Source organism: Acipenser ruthenus, chromosome 4, assembly GCF_902713425.1.
Source record: "Acipenser ruthenus chromosome 4, fAciRut3.2 maternal haplotype, whole genome shotgun sequence".
NCBI lineage: Eukaryota > Metazoa > Chordata > Actinopteri > Acipenseriformes > Acipenseridae > Acipenser > Acipenser ruthenus.
The window spans coordinates 76,698,917-76,718,213 of NC_081192.1; the positions used below are offsets into that span (position 1 = coordinate 76,698,917).

General features: G+C 39.0%; 1 protein-coding gene and 1 pseudogene across 2 annotated transcripts in view; both read right to left on the minus strand.

Annotated features, from left to right (window-relative positions):
- The window catches only part of LOC117400459 (integrin alpha-9-like), a 143,174-nt gene that overhangs the window by 23,814 nt on the left and 100,063 nt on the right, over positions 1-19,297 (minus strand). For both annotated transcript variants that reach the window (XM_034000472.3, XM_034000473.3), the window contains 4 exons: positions 8,784-8,870; positions 7,805-7,884; positions 4,812-4,901; positions 1,354-1,462 (listed from right to left, as the gene is read on the minus strand). In XM_034000472.3, coding sequence (XP_033856363.1) covers positions 1,354-1,462; positions 4,812-4,901; positions 7,805-7,884; positions 8,784-8,870 — 366 coding nt within the window. The remainder of the gene's footprint in view (positions 1-1,353; positions 1,463-4,811; positions 4,902-7,804; positions 7,885-8,783; positions 8,871-19,297) is intronic.
- LOC131736945 (exosome complex component MTR3-like) lies at positions 6,051-7,537 on the minus strand (annotated as a pseudogene).

A 19,297-nucleotide genomic window follows, 5' to 3' on the forward strand; every position in this document is an offset into this window, starting at 1 on the left:
TGAACTGCATCAGAGTTAAAGCAAAAGAAAAACAGTCTAGAGAATGAATAGTTAAAAGACTGAGAAAACTGTTAAGCTTGGTGTGTAAGACCTTGTCTGTACTGTACAGAATGCTGTTGTCGGTAATGCCCTCTTATCCGGGTTCAATTGCTTAAATATAACCCACATCAGAAAACAAAATACAGGTTTGTATTAAGTTAAATCAGTTAAATCAATGGCACTATACAGTATATGGTATCAAAGTCCTTCAAAGTACATTGCACAACCACATTTACACTTAATTCCTTTAGACAAGAATTAATTAGTGCCTGCTCCTCCTCCCTGTGGTGAGGTAACAGCCACCACTGTATAAAGTTTAATTAGGACCTGAGCAGAACCTCAGAAGGCTGTACCTTTAAGGAATCCACAACCAATACAGATTTCTGCACAAAGGCGAGACATGCCAGCAGCCTTGGAATACAGGAGGGGACAGTGTGTACGCTGCCAAAGAAAATTAAAAGCAAGGTTCTGTTTTCCACAAACCTAATGCTGTTCTGTTCTACTCCTTTATAATACATTCTACAACTCTGTTCAAACACTCAGTACATTATTAATGAGATGTCTGGAAACATTTGCTGAGCAATTAACGGTAACAACTTGGATATGAGATTCATTCAAATGCACATCAAGTGGGTCTGAAGAGCATTCAGTGAGCTGTGTGTCTGGATGGTCGCCATCAGTTCAGTCACTATAAATGTACTCACTCACACACCCAGCGTTAATGCATGCATCCATCAAAACCTCAATGCACAATGTAAAAGATAATCTTGAAATTGCTTACGCTAACTGAAAGACATAAAGAGGTTCCCTCCATGTCTGGATCATGAGTCGTATTCATAAAGAAAGAGCACACTGGTAAATGCATAACTACAGCATAATACACTCATAAAAGAAAACTTATATGACAAAAAATTCAACTAGATGTCTTTCTCAATGTCTTTCATAGTACTGAACCCCTTACAAGCGAGTCTGAAAATAACCATTGTATTACCATTATAACTAGCACACCATACCATCACCAGTATTGCACGGTGGTGCTATATTGCGTCTAATTCAAATATGATTCATTTGGTGCTGTTGTATTACTGTATGGCTATAATTACATGTTTAGCAACATAACTGCATGAAGGCATATTTATATGGTTTAGGTTGGATTAGTGCTGTTGTTTAGTTACATATTAATGGCTGTATTGTTTCAATGGGGATACATGGGAGTAGAATCAATGAATGCAAGAATAAAATGCTAATCATATCTGTGCAAGAACAGACCCAGCATGAGAAATGTGGACTTGAGAATACCAGAAGCACTTTTACCTGGAAGGTGTAGTTGAGAGGCTGGAAGAAACACTGCATGTTGTCCATCTGAACGAATCGGGCAGCATCCACTGAGTCTCCATACACAAAGGAGGTAGGGGAAACCACCCTGAGAAAGACAGGAAATATTACTACATGTACCACCATTGCGTGTTTCATAGTTAAGGGAGGAAAAAGAATTGTCCTGGTGAACCTCTGGACAACAAACAACTGACCTGATGTTTAGAGTTCTGCAAAGTGTAACATAATTAAAATGCTCCTTTAAGGGTACAAAGTTCGTTCTTATTAGCAGTGTTTAAAAAAGAAAAGGACGTGATTGTGCTCATGTCTGTAGTCAAATAGGTTCAAATTGTCCTCAACTACTGAACCTATTGGATTGACTGTTTTACTAGGAGAATCTTATTTCTGCAGCATCTGAGGGTTACGGTTATGGAATAGATGTCACTTCCTTTCAGGAAAATAGCATTGTCTTACTAAAACAGGACAACTTGACTAACACACTGTAGCACCAGCTTAATCACAAAAGTTAAAATAGGACTTGCACCACTTGCGTGGCGCAATGAAATGTGCAACAAAGTACTTCAAAGTACTTTTTTTTTTCAAAAAACGTCATCTTCAAGATCTGTTTGCGGTGGCTGTAGCAGTCAACAGAAATATGGCAACTCTGTACAATTTGGAACATTTCTAAATGGATAAGCTACTTGGCAAACTGAAACCTGTCTCTCGCTCTTGCACTTTCAAGGATAAAGGTAATGAATCAGTGGCCTTCCCCCCTCTAGGAACCCTGCCCGCATTGACTCAGAGCTTGGATGCTATACGCCGTTAAGGGCAGACCTCAAACACACTCCAGACACCCGTGGCTCTGTTAAGAATACAAGTGCTCATCCATCACTGTAAAAACTGGCCTCTAGTATACTTTATCTACATTTTCGTAAATTTCTATGTTATACCTGTTTAATATCCTATTATGTGTGTGCTGCATGAGTCTCTCAATAAATAATTATTTGCTATGATTACTGACTGCTCTAGCAAATAAAGGTTCCAACAAGATTCCTCAGGTCTGGGGAAGTAAGACGAGGAAGCACACACTGCTTCACCTATGAGCTTCAGTGTGCAGTGCCCTAAGGATTCTTTTCAGAAGCAGTGTTAGTATGGCAAATAATTATATAAGCAGAAACAATAGCTAATCATACATAACACCATTTGTCATGACATCCTGAGGCCATTGATATCACCAGGAAATGTGGGGGGAAATATTGTTTGTACAGTATCGTATTCTTTCGAATTTAAGACACCCTCGATGCAGCCCAAATTTATCACTCTCAATTTGAGAAAAAAAATTAAACATCAAATAAGTATGCATTTACAAAGACACAACCTCAATTATGCTATTGTATCGTACAAAACTGACCTGAAAGCTCTTTTATTGTGCTGCGTACTATAGGACTTAAGATGGAGTCTCTGTCGTACACACACCCCTCACTCACTTAAGGTATCACGCATTCTGGCAACAGCAAGCACAACACAACACTCCACTACATCAGGCAACATCTAACCCAGCAACCACAAAAGTCAGAACGGTATGAATAATACCAACATAACATAACATAGGCACATGGAGATTACTCACACCTGTTTTTTTCCCAATTTGTAAACTGTGGTATTGCTTGGCATGTCAAAAATTACGAGGGTCTGATCAGCATTTCCAATTTGTCCAAGCTGGTACTGTTTTTTAGAAACACTGAAATTGTAAAAGCTTCTCTTTACATTCATCAGGAAGCTAATGACTCTTCTTTGAAAATGGCTGCCTGTATGTCATGGATGATTCGGGATTGGGCAGTAATGTTTTGGTTTGTCTTTTCTTAGTAGTAATTCACGTTGCTGCTTGTGTATATATATTGAAAAGTGTTGAATTGACAACAGAACTGGCAGAAGGCACAGGTGTCGTTGTCCATCCATCAACAGTACAAAGCACCTTTGGCCATTGTTCTATAGTCCAATTTCTGTGTTCTTGTGCATATTTTAGCCTTTTAGTCTTGTTCCCCTTTCTTAACAGAGGTATTCTTACTGCAAAACATCCTTTAAGTCCTGATTTCAAGACTGACTCTCGTACTTTTGATTTGATGGACAACGACACCTGTGCCTTCTGCCAGTTCAATTCAACCCTTGTCTTCTTTATCTTCCTTAAGGATATTATCTTCAAGTATTGCTCATCCTTGTTAGACAACTTTGTGGGTTTTCCAGTCCTGGGTTTGTCAATTACAGATGGTGTTTCTCTGTACTTGTTGATTATGCTTCGGATACCACACCTTAAAAACGGAGTGATGCGAGCTATTTCACTCAATGTTTTTCCTTCTGTATGCAAGTCAAGGTTGTTATAATAGTAAAAAACACTAGCGGAGGCTTTGAGTAAATTGCTGATGCTCATAATGCATCAGAGTAGAAAAATACAACAAGTCTAAGACTTTTGTACAGCAGTGTGTGTGTATATATATATATATATATATATATATATATATATATATATATATATATATATATATATATATGGAAAAATATACTAATATGCTACGGTGTATTGAATAGGGCAGCTGTCTCTTTAAATAATAAGAAATAAATAGGCATTAGAAGTAAACATTCAAGTAATTCATATACGGTGAGAAAAATGAATCAATACATTTTTTGAGAAAAAAAATAAGTTTTAATGTTACATAACAAGCAACAAACACAACCTAGTCCCTAAATGAACCTTCTGAGTATTTTGTTACTTGTTTTGTAACATTAAAACATACATTTGTTTACAGCTAAGTGTTTTATAGCGATGTTCAGATTTTTTGCAGGGTTCTTTCTCTTTGATTCAGCAGTTTATACAAATAGTTGCAAAACATGTGACTGAACTATTTTTTTTATGAATACAACCCTATGTGTCCCTGGAGGAGTTTATTTAAGAATAAAAACAGTCATTTTTTTAAGAGTATAAACATCAAACATGAAGTCAGATACATATCTAAAGAATTTTGTATTGAAAGGAACTTTGATCTGCATCCCAAGGGATTAGATGAAGTTTATAACCAGAATCCTATGGGGATCCTTCACGGTTCTCGTCAAAGTTAAAAAAAAGACCATTTGTGCACAATGAAGTATGAGATTGCATTGGAAAAAATGCAGGATTTCAATCTTGGGGTCAGAAACAGACTAGGGAATGGATTTCAATTCCACAAATTTAAAACAATATACAGTAAACACTCAAACAGCTTACTGATGTCACGTCTTCTGGCTTCAAAAGTGAAAAAGAAAATGAAATAAACAAAAAATAAAATCCATATTGGAAGAGACTGTCAATGGGAAAAGGCTGAGCAACATTTGTAAAGAATTGAACTTGGGAGCTCAATATAAATAGCTACCTCTTTCATATTCAGCATGTATGTAAAGAAATGAACGGACTGTGCTCCACATACCCTGTGATTGTTGTGTCCACTTCATGGATCAGAGGGACAGACAGGTGAAGGGTGTTGTCTGATAATGTGTCCTCGTGTTCTGGGTTGGCACTAGAAGCAGTAAATAAATAAATAAATAAACACACAAATATTACATAATTAAATACAAACAAAAATTAGGTTTATGTTTTTGTCTTCTACTGAAAGAAAATCACTAAAACTCATACAGAATAACATTACTCACTGAACATCCCTACGGAGGCCATTTTTATAAGTGTCCCTGCAAAAGCCAGAACTGCATTTCAGCTGGTCAGACCTGGTACAGTAAGTATATTGATTCCCTGCTGGATCAACTATAAGCAGTGAAATACTGATATTGATAGTTTTTTTGGGTTGATATGTAAATCTCCAGTGCCTATGGCAAAAGTTATAAGAACAAAGGTAATCTCATTTGACCCTAGTGTACAGCTGTGGCCAAAAGTAGTCCATCACCCTATAGAATTAATTAATTTTGCTTCATAAAGTCGAATGAAACCTGCTGAATAATGTTACTTTAACATATTAAATTACATACTGCGTTGTAGTTTTCCATATACTTAATGAAAAACTGACAAATTGAAATCTGACATGAAATATTATTATGGCTTCCAGTAGACTTTTGCAATATCATTTTGTACTTTATTTGATTACACGATGTTAAATAAAATATTTAAATTATGTTCATATAGCTTTTTTTTTAATGATGTCTCAATCCCAAATATTCTAAGTGATGCAAAATTTCTGACCATAGCTGCATGTTTAAATTGAGAGTTTGGGGGCATGTAAGCCACCTTTCTAAAATGCTGCAACCTCATAGCTCCAGATGAAGATGGTATAGCACATGGGAGCAGACAGAGAGGACTGCACCAATGTAGGGGCGTCAAATGTCCATTTTCATCACATTTAAAGCTGTCAAAAGAATGAGCAAAGAATAAAACGCCTTTCCAAAAGTGTTTCCCAAAATGTTTAGGAAGCAAATATCCTATTTCTCCAGATGGGAAATTTAACTTGAAAAGGTCAAGTAGTCAAGTAGAGCAATTATGTTTCATCCAATGGGACTCTTTTAAACTTCAGAGTCGCTCTCTGTAAAGCCTTTCTTTTAAAGTTAAGAAAAAGAAAACAAAAGAAAGACAATATGTACATATAGATATATTTAACACCAGGCTTTAGAAGCAATACATATTTGTTATGTTTAGGTGGTAAGGGGACCTGGGGCCGTATTCTTGAAAGTTTTGCTGTTAGAATTATCTTTATAAAAAAACAAAAGCACTTTTAATAACAAATGCACAAAGATTAGATTTTTTGACAATGACAAAAACAAAAGTACATGAATTCACTGCGGACTGTGGATTTCTGCTGCCAGATAGTTTTTCAGTCATCGTCGTGCCTTTCAGCGCCCCCTGGACCGCATCAGTTCTGTGGGGCAGGAACCTTCCACAGCACCGATTTCAGCAAGCACTGCTCGACTGCAGGGTACAGTTGCTGGCAGCCCTCGGCGCAGGCTCTGACAGCTCCCACCATGGTCTCCTCCTTCATCTCCCCGGTGGAGAGCAGCCCTGAGATCTGGTTTAGGGTGGGTAGCAGCGCCACTGTCAAGCTCCCTTGGTTCTCAGTCGACTCGTCCCCGTTTTCCTCGCAGCAGGTCGGGTCGAGCAAATACACAGCACCGTCTTGTCTTAGCGAGCATCCGAGGACCAAGTTGTGCATCAGAGCCGTCATTCTCCAAAACCAGCACGTTCACCTCGATCTGGGACTGCGGGTACTTGTGCAGGCAAACCACAGGCTGCAGGCTCAGGGTTAGGTCTTTCTCCTGACTGCCCTGGATCCATGGGCTCCGTTTCGCGCAAGAGAAGGGAGCGAGTCGGAAAGCGTACACCAGCCTGCCCGCCTTCATGTCCAGCTCGTCTTTCCTCTCCGTCTCGCGGGGTCCGTACACTGAGTAGATCAGCTTCGTGTTCCCAGCCTTGATATAGGCAGAGCCCTTGGCAGCGAGCAAACATCGGCCTTGCATCCACCTGGCCCCGCCGCCTACCGTCCGCCCGTCTTTCCAACTCAGTTGTCTGGGGGACCCGGGTCGGTTGCCCCAGGCTCTGCTGCATGAACAGCCAGGGCGACTGGGATTCCTCTGGTCCACAAACTCGCTTAGTATCCATCAGCATGGACCGATCAACTTAAGTGAAACTGAAGCTCTTAGACCATAGTAGTAGTAGTATGTACACGTATTAGACGCATATAATGTTAATTTATGATTCCACAGGGCTAAAAAAACTTAAATAAAATGAAAATCAGTGGTCTTTACGCAAATCAATAGTGATGTATATGAATTAATAATATTGACACGTTTGGTAGTTTTTAGCTTGATCCTCGAGATGTGTTTCGCCTTTTTCAGCTCAGCCACAAAATAAGTCAGAACATGATAAAATACATTTAAACAACATTGTATGTGCTTGAAGTGGTTTCAGTAACACATGCTTTTGGCGTAATTGGAATTTTGTTGTAAAAAGCCATCATGGCCTACCTCCCCACGGACAGCAGGCAGCACTATTATATACATTTCTCAGTACGCCAGCTTTGGATATCTACTCCGGAATTGTGCTTAGTGTTACGACTTCTGAAAATGACGTGTGGTTTAGGCATGTATATTAATGATAAATATTAAAATAAATAAAAATGAGTAGCTTGTGATAGAAGATTCTCAACTAAAATAGATTTTGACTTTTGGTAACTACGTTTATTTTATTTTTTTTATAGGGATTTTAACTTAGCAAACAGTGCCAAAGACTTGGTAAGATTGTAACTGTGAAAACTTACATCTGAATTTTCTGCACACAAAAAAACTACCATGCCTTCATTTCTTAATGCCGTTAATTAAATGCTAAAAATCAGTTTGCAGCCAAGGTCATTGGGTGAATGTAAGTAACCTTCTGCTTGAAAACCGCATGCTTTTAATATCAGCAACCTGAAGTGTTCTTTACCTTTGTGTGCTGACAAGGAATTTCAGATTCTCCTCATCTCCGGATAGATGACTGGTGTCAAAAATAACTCCAAGGTGGTACTGCAACAACAAAACAAAGATTTTCGATGGGAAACTGAATTCGTTATGGCATTTTAGTAACTAACTTTCAGTAGCATTGTCAGTACTGCTACTGTAGCAGGCATATGTCATGAAGGACAGGTCAAACACGCGTATACCTTGGAGTTGAAGAAAGTGTCCTCCATTTATGCTGTGTTATAACTTTGCCATGGTCACTTATTTTAGTATGTCAGCACAAGGTATGGAAATTTAAATAAACAATCATGGAGTTCATGTCATCCTTTCAGAAGAACAGCACAATGAATGTGTATTTGGGGAATGTGTTGTTTTTTTTTTTTAGCAAATCAAATGCCACTCTAAACTTGTTCATGAGTTTCTGTTGAACTCGGTAAAAGAATGACACATTATCAGATGAGGCAGCCTGTGTTTCGGTTTCTCAAATGATCTTGTGCTTGGGAATAATGGGGATACTATGTAGGACTCCACTGGTCACCTTAGGGAAACGCAAAAAACACAATCCGAGAAGCCTGGAAACAAAGAATGGCTTCTTCAAGAACTATAATGGAAACTAGTCTTGGGGTCAAGATAATCTTTGGTAAATGAGTTATCAATAACCTCTCCCCTCCTCCCACCCAATGCCAGTGTCTCAAGGGACCAGCATACAGCTGGGTCACATTAATAAAGAACGGACGACAATAATGTGAACCATATGTTACAGCTGTGACGCTGGCTGTGTGAATCACTTTCAATACTTCATAAATATAACAACCAGCAGTGTGCCTAAGCATTGGTAGATTAAAAGAAAGACCCCTCAGACACAAACTGGATTTTCTCCTTCTCTTTGACCATTTGGGTGTGTGTGTGTGTGTGTGCGTGTGTGTGTGTGTCTGTATAGAAATGTGTGTGTTTGTGTGTCCTACCTTGGACTGTGCTCTCATGAAAGGAAATCCCACGCTACACTTCAGGAAGTCCAACTCCAAGAGTTCACAGGAAATGCCCTTTTCTTCCTGTGTAAAAAAAGAAGAAATGTAGCACAGAAAATGTATCTTCTTATCAAAAGAGAAGCTGACAAAGACAATATCTCCCAAGGAATTGGGGCTTGGCTTTTCCTTGTCTTTCGGCGCAACCATTCAAACTCGAAAGCAGCGGAATAAGAAATCCCGAGATTTATGCCCATGTGGTGACTTGTCCAAGCACTGCCTGGCTCACCAGCTGGGCTATCCAAACAACTGGGCCTTGACTTTAACATGAAATGTTATGTTAAGGGAGACCACTGCATCCTTGTGTGCCACTGCAGTGACAGAGCAAGACTACATTTTCATATCAGTTTGATCCATTCCAAGCTTTCACTGTGAGTATAATTAGACAAGCCTGTTACTACCATTATAGAATGTTCTCATATTAAAGCACAATGAAAGCACAGGTAAGCATTGCAAAGCACAGAAAGGTATGGTACATCATATTAAAAAAACAAGACAAACCAGGGTAAACTATGGTCAATTATTTTTACTTCCACCTGAACTACTAGTAGGATGTAACTGGAACAGCATATCTGCCCTGTGTTAACCTAATAAAATCTATTTTAAATGGCATGTCCCATGTGCTGTTGAAGGACCGATCATTTAGTCACAATGCTGTCAATCAACTCCTGGTGTGTTGTACAGCTATGGCCAAAAGCTTTAGAATTTTAGGATTGATTAAAACAAATCTATATGACCATAAATTAGATAATTTATTTAACATCATGTAATCCAAGAAACTACCAAATTATATCGCAAACGTCTACCAGAAGCCACAATAGTAGTTCTGTATTTCATGTTAGATTTCGAAATGTCGAAATTTTTCAATTGTTGTCAGTTTTTCATTAAATATATGGACAACTACAAAGCGCTATGTAATTCAATATGTTATAACGTAACATTATTCAGCAGGTTTCATTTGACTTTATGAAGCAAAATTAGTTAATTCTATAGGATGGATGATGCAAAACTTTTGGCCATAGCTGTACAGTGTCAGAAAAGTTACCCACATGATGTGTGTAACATGCATATTTCAGAAAAACAGTATAATAATTAGTAGCTAAAATAGAACCAAAACACATATAGTGACAATACTATTCATAAGGATGTCCAATATTATTAGGCATTCAATTGCAAATTAACTTCTGCATAATAAACTATACCACCAAATATTGTCAGTGTTTTTTTTTAATAGCGATTTTTTTATCAGAATTTTCTGTACACAAAAAATGATCACGCCTTTATTTCTTAATGCCGTTAATTAAATGATAAAAAGAAGGTAATTGGGTCATGTAGTAACCTTCTGCTCGAAAACCGCATTCTTTTAATATCAGTAACCTGAAGTGTTCGATATGTATAATCCTAAAATTTGTATGCCTGGTTCAGCACTTTGTCTTGTACATTGCACTTTTCCATCAAGAGCTATCTTGTCTCATTAAACAAACAATAAACAATGACAGCGAGCCAACGGGCACAAGGGTGATTCTGATTAAAAAGCCCTTGGAGAAACGTTATCAAACTCTGCATTAGATAATATCATCCGCTGTCCAACGGCGTAACTGTAGCGCTTTACAATCCCCTGTTCTCTGTGCAGCAAAGGAAAACGGTATGTTTACTCATCTGTCTGCTATTTACACAAAACAGATCATTCTGGGATTATCAGACATTCCGAGGGATACACTAGACTACTTATATTGTGCAACTTTCTTACAGTCTTCTTTTATTTAAGCAAGAGAACAGCCTTAGCTCTGATGCGGGTCAAACTTATATCTTTGGCATGCAAAGCTCTTCACAACTACTTGGTCTATGGTGTTTACCCATAACGAGCAAAACCATGGCACGTTGAATTCTGTTTTAATTCAACTAAATCTGCACATGATTATATTAATTATAATAATTTATTTATACTTTTATAAAAGAAAAGAAGGGCTATATCTGATCCAACCACTCTTAAAAAAAGAGGACTGTTTTGTTGATTGTTTGCACACAAGGCATCCCTCCGTTCCCCAAGCGAGCGATTTAATCAATGCACAGCGAGTCAGCCATCACCTCATCTTAGCGTAGAGGTCAGTCACTACACTTTTATCTTCACAACTGCCATGGGTCACAGGAACAGGAATGAATCACTAGAATTTCAGCAAGCCAGTCTCTCCCTTTTCTTTGTTTTTCTTATCTCCATTTTCCTGTTTACTTTCCCTCTGTCCTCTTCTGTCACAATAATATGATGTGATGTCCTTATGAACTAATGGCTCAGTGTACCTCTCAAGTACACAAGCTGTTACAAATAGCTATTCCTGGTAAATGGTAAAGTAAATATACTCATATTTAAAGTACTGTAGTGCCATTATATTTGTAAACAAATATTTAGAAAGTTGTTTTGTTACACGCTTGTGCTGGAAATACCATCTCTATAAGTGTGTTGAATAAAATGTAATTCCATTTTACGACTGTTGTAACATCACGTTCTGAAAATAGCACACAAAAAAAACCTAAATAAAATGAAGCCTTGAACAACCATTAACATAAACAGTGTATTATAGTCCTACGTAAATTATTTATAAGGGAGTTTAACTTTTAAATCAATTTTCTTACATCTTATAAACATTAGCAGCATTACCTCTTTTTTGTGTTGATGATCTTTTGGTTCTTTGCTTGTAATTTATACTTTGATATGAAATCACTTCCTGTGCTATACTGCAGTTTCACTCTAATGATCTAGCTACAATCAAACCATGTGATCAACTGCATAGGAAGTATCCTCCCCCTACTTTGCCACTATATATATATATATATATATATATATATATATATATATATATATATATATAAATCTATTAATGTGCTTGTGATGTAATTCACAGTATCAAAATAACAAAAGAGCAGTTAAACAAGGTAACATATAACACAGAAAAAAGGTAGGTTTTTCTAAAATTCAACTAAAATCTTGGTCATAACTTATATCTAGGCTTGGCTGTGACGAGGAAGAAACATTTTATGCATCGAACTGCCATAAGTACTTTGTCAAGTGCCTGCATTACTGCCTTCATTACACTACCAACTAAACAATAAAGAGTATTTAGACTGGATGTATATTTCCTGCCATCCTGCATGCTAGCAGCATGATTCTCATCCCACCCAGAAACAGCAACAAGCCTCTCTCCGTGTCTGTGAGTCTGACTTTTATTATAAATCAGTTTTCTATGTTTATTCCCTCAATGCATTCTCCATTAGCTTCTCTATTTATAGGGACTGACATCATTGGCTCTGGCCTGAACAGGAAACTCATACCTCCCAGCAATGCCTTGATTTGTGTCTTTGAACATCTCTCAAATAATCATCTCCAATCCATTGTGAATTACCCAAGAATTGATGACAGACTTACCAGGACTTTTACAGGGAGTCATCTTTCATGTTGGATTTTTCATTTTAAACTCACCATCAGTAACACAAGCCCTGAAATCATTTGCCCTGTGTGTTACTAATAGTTGGTCTTAATCACAGCCCCAGATTTTCATACAAAATACTATTATTGTAATACTGATATAGGTGTGCAGGAAACAGCTGGGCTGTTTTTCCTGTTTTTTAGATGTGTTTATGTAAAACTATCGGTTGAGTTATATGGTCAGGGATGACAAACCTGGTGCCCCATTTCCACTGCCTGGCCCTCCCGGCTACAGCTGCCCGTTGCAATAAAACAGGATGTTTCCGCTGCCCGCCCCAGCGGCTGAGCGAGGCTATCTGGTCAGGCTTTTTGTCTCATACTCCTGCTTCGGCACACAAGAAAAAAAGTCCGAATTCGCATTGCTTTTTTTTTTAAAATTCATGACAAACACAACGACAAAACCTGGCAGCTTGTTTGGTTGTGCTCTCCTTCTTAACTAGGTTTATTTTTATTTGATATAAACCTATGCTTAAATATATTTGTTACCAGTGGTTTCTTTTAAAACAAAACACAATACGATTGCACAATCTCCTAGTAACCTTTGACGATGGCAAGATTTTCCAAGGTTTGAAAAATTTGGAAAAAAGCTCTTTCATTTTGGTGGCTAGCAATGGGCAGCCAAAGCCTGTAGCAACAGGCAGTGGAAACAAGGCATGAGTCACCTAACTGCGCTACAACGCCCCCTACTGGTCAGATGCCCAGTGACCTAAGACCTAAGGCAGTGACCTGCATGGCTGGCCCTTGTCCTCCAGGGACCAGTACTCTAAACTCACACATGGAGTACTTACTAAACTTTTTTCTTTCGGTCCCTAACTAAAATCAGACTGCTAAGCCGTGTACCGATTAGAACAAAACCATTTTCAATCACACACAACACAAAAATGTTTTACACACTACCTTTGGTCTGGATACCACACAGGTATTTTTACTCTCTCTCTCTCTCTCTCTCTCTCTCTCTCTCTCTCTCTCTCTCTCTCTCTCTCTCTCTCTCTCTCTCTCTCTCTCGTGTCCCCACTACCTCTCCTTCCCCTAATCTGCCACAATTGTATCCCTCCTAAAGTCCAACTTCCACTGCCTCAGAGTGGCAGGAGGGTAACAATGGGTTCTCAAGATGAAGTACAGTGGGGTCCTCTGACTCTGACAGGTTCAACCATGCTGTGGAAGGGGCACTTACCAACCCGCCTGGCCAGCGTGGTGAGTTATGGCCAACCCCCCCATGATGAAAGCACAGACAAAAATATTGGCCCTCAATCCCTGGAGGCTGGATTGCTGCCGACCAAAGCAGCGGCTGGTTTGGCATGAAGGCAGAGGTCTGCTAAGAATCACCGGGTTATGATTTTAGCTGCCAAAAAACAGTGACCCTGGCCACTTACAACTGCAGTTCTTTCAGGTGAAGCAAGACTTCAAATGTTGGAAGGAGAACTTGGAAGAATCAAGTGGGACATCGTAGGTCTAAGCGAAGTACGGCAAAAAGATGAAGGACTACTAGAACTCATGAGTGGACATCTTCTCTTCTACGAGGCACTACAGATGGACGAACAGGAGGCGTTGGGTTCATTGTCCACAAGAGAATCAAGAATAACATAGTAGAGATTGACAGCGTGTCAGAGAGGTCTGCAAGACTGATAGTGAAAGTTTTAAGGAAGTATGAACTTCAGGTCATCCAAGTATATGCACCAACAACAAGCTATTCGGATGAAGAAGGGGAAGATTTTTATGAAGAAGTACAAGAACTACACAAAAATGGGAAGAGCCACTATAAGTTCATCATCGGTGACTTCAACGCCAAAATAGGAGCCCAGCAAGAAGATGAGTATTCGGTCGGCAAATTTGGACATGGCGAGAGGAATGAAATGGACATAGAGACGACCCAACGAAGTGAAGAATGAAATTGACTACATACAAGATGTCTCAGTACTAAACAATTTTAACACAGGAAGTGACCACAGACTTGTAAGATGCAAAATACACCTAAACACAGCACTGGAGAGCACGAAACTCAATGACGAAACCCAACACAATCAACGTAGAAATGCTTCAGAAGCAAAGCCTGCTGTTTCAACTGGAACATCTGCAAAAAGATGAAACAATCGAGGTAAACAAAATCTATGAGAAAGTGACGCAAGTAGTTGCAGAAACAGCAAAAAACATTGCTGGCACAGAGTACAAAATGCGACTATAAGATCACGCAAGAGACAAAAGACCTCATGAAGAAAAGAAGGGAAACAAACAGCAGCTCTTAAGTCAAAGACTGAATACATTGAGCTCTGCAAGACAGTAAGAAAGCACATTATTTAGGATACACGGTCGTTCAACTGCAGGTTGGTAGCGAAAACTATTGAAAACAACCGAAACATGAAGCAAGCAAAACAAAGACGTTGGGGAAAAAACAGGCTTTAGCAATCAAACAAGAGGACGGTACTGTCATCAAGAAACGCAAATTGATTTTGAAGAGAGTCGAAGACTTTTACAGAAAATTATATCAAGATGAAAAGAGCAACGTAGCAGATGATGAAGACGAGACGGAAAAAATGCAACCCAAGGAAGAAGTTCCAGATGTTCTACCGGAAGAAGTGAAACATGCTGTCAAACATATGAAGACAGGTAAGGCACCCGGAGAAGACGGCATAATGATTGACTTTGTGAAAGAAGACAGTGAAGAAGTGAAAAAAATACTGTTGCATATTTTTACAGATTGTATTAAGCAAAAGAAAGTGCCAAACAACTGGAACAACGCACTGTGATACTTCTACGCAAGAAAAGAGATAAAGAAGACATCAAGAACTACAGACTTATTACCTTAGATTAAATAAAGGAGTTCATCAAGGAGATACAATTTCCCCAAAGCTCTTCACGGCCACCCTAGAAGACATTTTCAAAAGACTGAATTGGGAAAATAAGGGGCTGAAGATCAATGGAGCCCACTTGAATCACCTATGACTTGCTGACAACATCTTCACATTTACAACGTGCCCAGAAGAATTACAAACAAGAATATAAGAACATCACAAGACTAGCATCAAAGCGGGTTTGAAAATGAACACGAAGAAGACTCAAGTCATGTTCAATAAATATACCACTCCACAGGCAATTGCAGTCAATGGGATCAAGCTTGAAGAAGTCAATAACTACGGACACTTAGGACAGTTCGTTTCAGAAACGGAGAACCAAATGTGTGAAATCAACAGAAGAGCAAAAATGGGTTGGAATGCCTTTTTGAAGATTAAGCATGTTTCTGAAAAGCAGACTACCCTTATGCCTCAAGAGGAAAGTCTTCGACCAATGCGTGCTGCCAGTGCTAACTTACGGATGCAAGACCTGGACCCTCAATGCAAAAATGACTCAAACATTACAAACAACTCAATGGAGTATGGAAAGATGCATGCTGGGAATAACAAGAGAAGCAATGGATAAGAGCACACACACAAGTATGTGATGTTATTATAAGAACGAAAAAACTGAAATGGCAGTGGGCCTGACATGTAGCAAGAAGAAAAGACCATCGCTGGACCAAGGAGATACTAGACTGGATCCCAAGAGATATAAAGCGACCAAGAAGACGACCTCCAGGAAGATGGCAAGATGAAATTAGGAAACACGCTGGAGCAACATGGACGAGGGACACAGCAGACAGGCTTTTGTGGAAGAATCTTGGGGAGGCCTTCATCCAGCAGTGGATTGAAAAAGGCTGAAGAGGATGATGATGATGATGATGATGATATATTATTGTTTAGTATTATAATATAATAATGTTCAATAAAACAAAAAACTAAATATTGTCTAAAATGCAAGAAAAATTACATTTTAACCAATTCAACATTCCTATATTAACAGCAGTACTGGCTCCTCAGAGGAGGCAAGTCTCCATTATAAACTCCTATCTGCTATTAACCACAGTACGAGCAGTAGCAGATCACGTGATCTGAGCATGGGTTTTAATTGGAGGGGTCCAGAGTTTTTTCATCAGAGGAGACAAGCCTCCGTTATAAACTCCTATCTCTATAACCACAGTACTAGCAATGGCAGATGATGTAGTCTGAGCCCTGGTTTTAATTGGAGGAGCAACTCATACCCTCCCACCCCCTGCCGAAGCACTGCTACTGTGTGCTCGACTATAAGTGAAGTGTTGAATAATGGAAATTGCATAATTCTACTTCGTATTCAATTCTGTGAAGATTTTTAAAAGTGACCCGAAAAGTTCAAAGTTTCACATTATCATACCACTTCCTGTCTCTAGGAACAAATCTAGTTGTTATTGTTGATTTTTTCTCTGTTAGTGTTTGTTGGAAGTTGTATTTATATTATCTTTGCCCTTCCCCAGCAGTGTTTGTTTATTTTCCAACTTGTACAGTATATAATTATTTTGTTGGTCATTTATTTAAGTTGAGCAGATTAAGCCTGTATGATGTGCTTGATTTTTGTCTACCTTTCTCCTGCCATAACAACTTTGTTTAGAAAATATTTTATGCAAGGTATGTTAGTGACGGTCTTGACATCGAAATGCTATATCAATGCTGTATGTAGTGCATTTTTAAACATATGCTGGCAGTGTGTAACAATTAGGTATATTAGAATAAACTATGATGGACTACTGTTTTCTTTTCTCTTTTGGCTAGTGGAAAAAATGCGTTTAACAGCCGAATTGGGGTAAACCCTGTTTAGACTGCACTTGTAGATCTCTTGATCTACCCCTCCTACTATGCACTGGAATTCCCTGATCTACACATCATGTTACTGAATCCTCAGCTAATGCACTATCCTTGCACTATTACACTAGTATTATGTCATTGTAGATATAACCCTGTACTGCCCTGTAACACCTGTAAGTCGCCTTGAATAATAATAATAATAATAATAATAATAATAATAATAATAATAATAATAATAATAATATGGAAAGTGTTGTCAGTCCGAATTCAACAATAAGATGCTACTGCTGCTGGGAGCTTAAGGGGACCCTAAACCCTTTTTTCTGCCTCCCCAATTTTTTTGGCCACCAGCCACCACTGATCCTACTGTAGTATGAATTAACAAAAATCTCTCTTCAGTTTGGCCACACAATTTGCAAATTACAGGCAATGAAAAACATACAAGGATGCATAGAACAGCAATCTAAAACCAAAAGGCAGTAACAGAGCACATTCTTCTAACAAAAAGCAGATGTTGGAGGGAGATCATAGAACCCTTTTCTGTCACTGATCAGGGTTGAGCTACACTGCTACTCTAGCGTGAGCCTGTGGCACAGATTGATTGACTGTAATTTTGGTTGCCTGTAGTTTTGGTTGCACACAATCTAAGCCATTTACTGACTGGGTTGTAAAGGAAATGAAAGGTGACCTCTTCTCAGGAACCTCGCTTCCCTCAGCCTAAACCAATACTGTTCTTACTGGCGTAAGACTATCCACTTTACTAAAGTGATAGCCGTTACCCATTGTCACAACTCTAAGTAATGGTGTAACAGGATAGCATCAGGAAGGAGACTTAGAGTCAGGAAGCTGCAGAAAGCACTGTTGTGCATGTTTATTTACAAAGAAACAAAAGGCACAGGGCCAAAATAAAAGGTTAAACAAAACAATACACTGGGCACTCCGTCAGTGGTGGCTGCGCTGGGCACTCAGACAGTGGTGGTTGTGCCGGGCACTCAGGGGGTGGCTGCACTGGCCATGGCGCGAGGCACTGGCCAGGATTGACGCTGGCAACTGCGACATCGGACCTTCTTGACATGCTGACGCTGGACCCTTGGGACTTGCAGGCAGGTCGGTCCTCCTTCTCGGGTGTTCAAGCATATAGCTCCTCCTCCTAATATAGGAAGGGGCAGCATACCACCGAGTGCCCAAACTCCCCGCAGCCGAGGCACCAACATGACCTTCAGAGTCATACATCGGTTGACTCCACCTCGTCTCTCACGAAGGCCTCCATAAATGTAGGGTCTTCGTACAGGCAAACGTCTCGGAGGTGCCCATCCTCTCCACAGGCTCTGCAACCCAACTCCTCTTTTTTCCCACTACAGTTCTGCGCTGAGTATCTAGGGTGCGTTATCTCACACACATACCACATGTAACAGGACAGCATCAGGAAGGAGACTCACGTTTATTCGAAATAACAATTTGAACAAAACAATACAATACTTGTGTTGCAATAAATGTTTCTATTTGTCCAGGCTGAGCCGGGCCTTCACAGGACCGTCTCACCTTTATATACATGTGGCCATTCCTCAATTAGCACTCAATTACCTAATTAGGGATTAGCCCCATCCCTGCCAAACTTTAATTCAAAACAATACATCTTTATTTATGTAACACAAACCCCACACTATTTACATGTGCAGGGGGGGGATTGTGAAATGAGAGTGATAGAATACAATATGTGCATGTTGGTACCTTTTCCTTGCCATTAAGACATATACATCTGCATATGATGGATAATTCTGGGTTGACTTCAATGTTGGCTTAATTTTAACTCTTTCTTTGCCAGAGCTTCCTCAAATCACTTCTCAGTACAATTTAGAAATGAACTAATTGAAAGATAATAAGACTTCTTTAAGTATGCTTCTCTTTACAGCCCTCTTGCTCAAACTCCATGAGATCTCCCTACACACAACACATTCATTTAAGAGTAAATTTTCAGCAAGATCTACTTGTTGTGTCATGTTTTCACGTTAATTCATGCTGCTTTACAAGATTTAAAAAATAAAAAACAGCGAATTTAAAATGTTATGATATCAACCAAAATAAGCCCTTGTCTTTCTTTCCAGATAACTTTCTGTAGAAGGTTAGCTTTAAACATCAGAAAAAAATTAGATATCATCTCAATGTCATTTGAGGGTTTAAGCCACTACAGTTACACGATTGCCATTCTCTTCATTGCTGTATTGATTCACGCTGCTGTAAACATGTGCTAGGTTTTAATAACCAGCAAGAAATCAGTAGATACCAGTAATTCAAAACCACTATAAGTCAACAGCTGCTGCAAT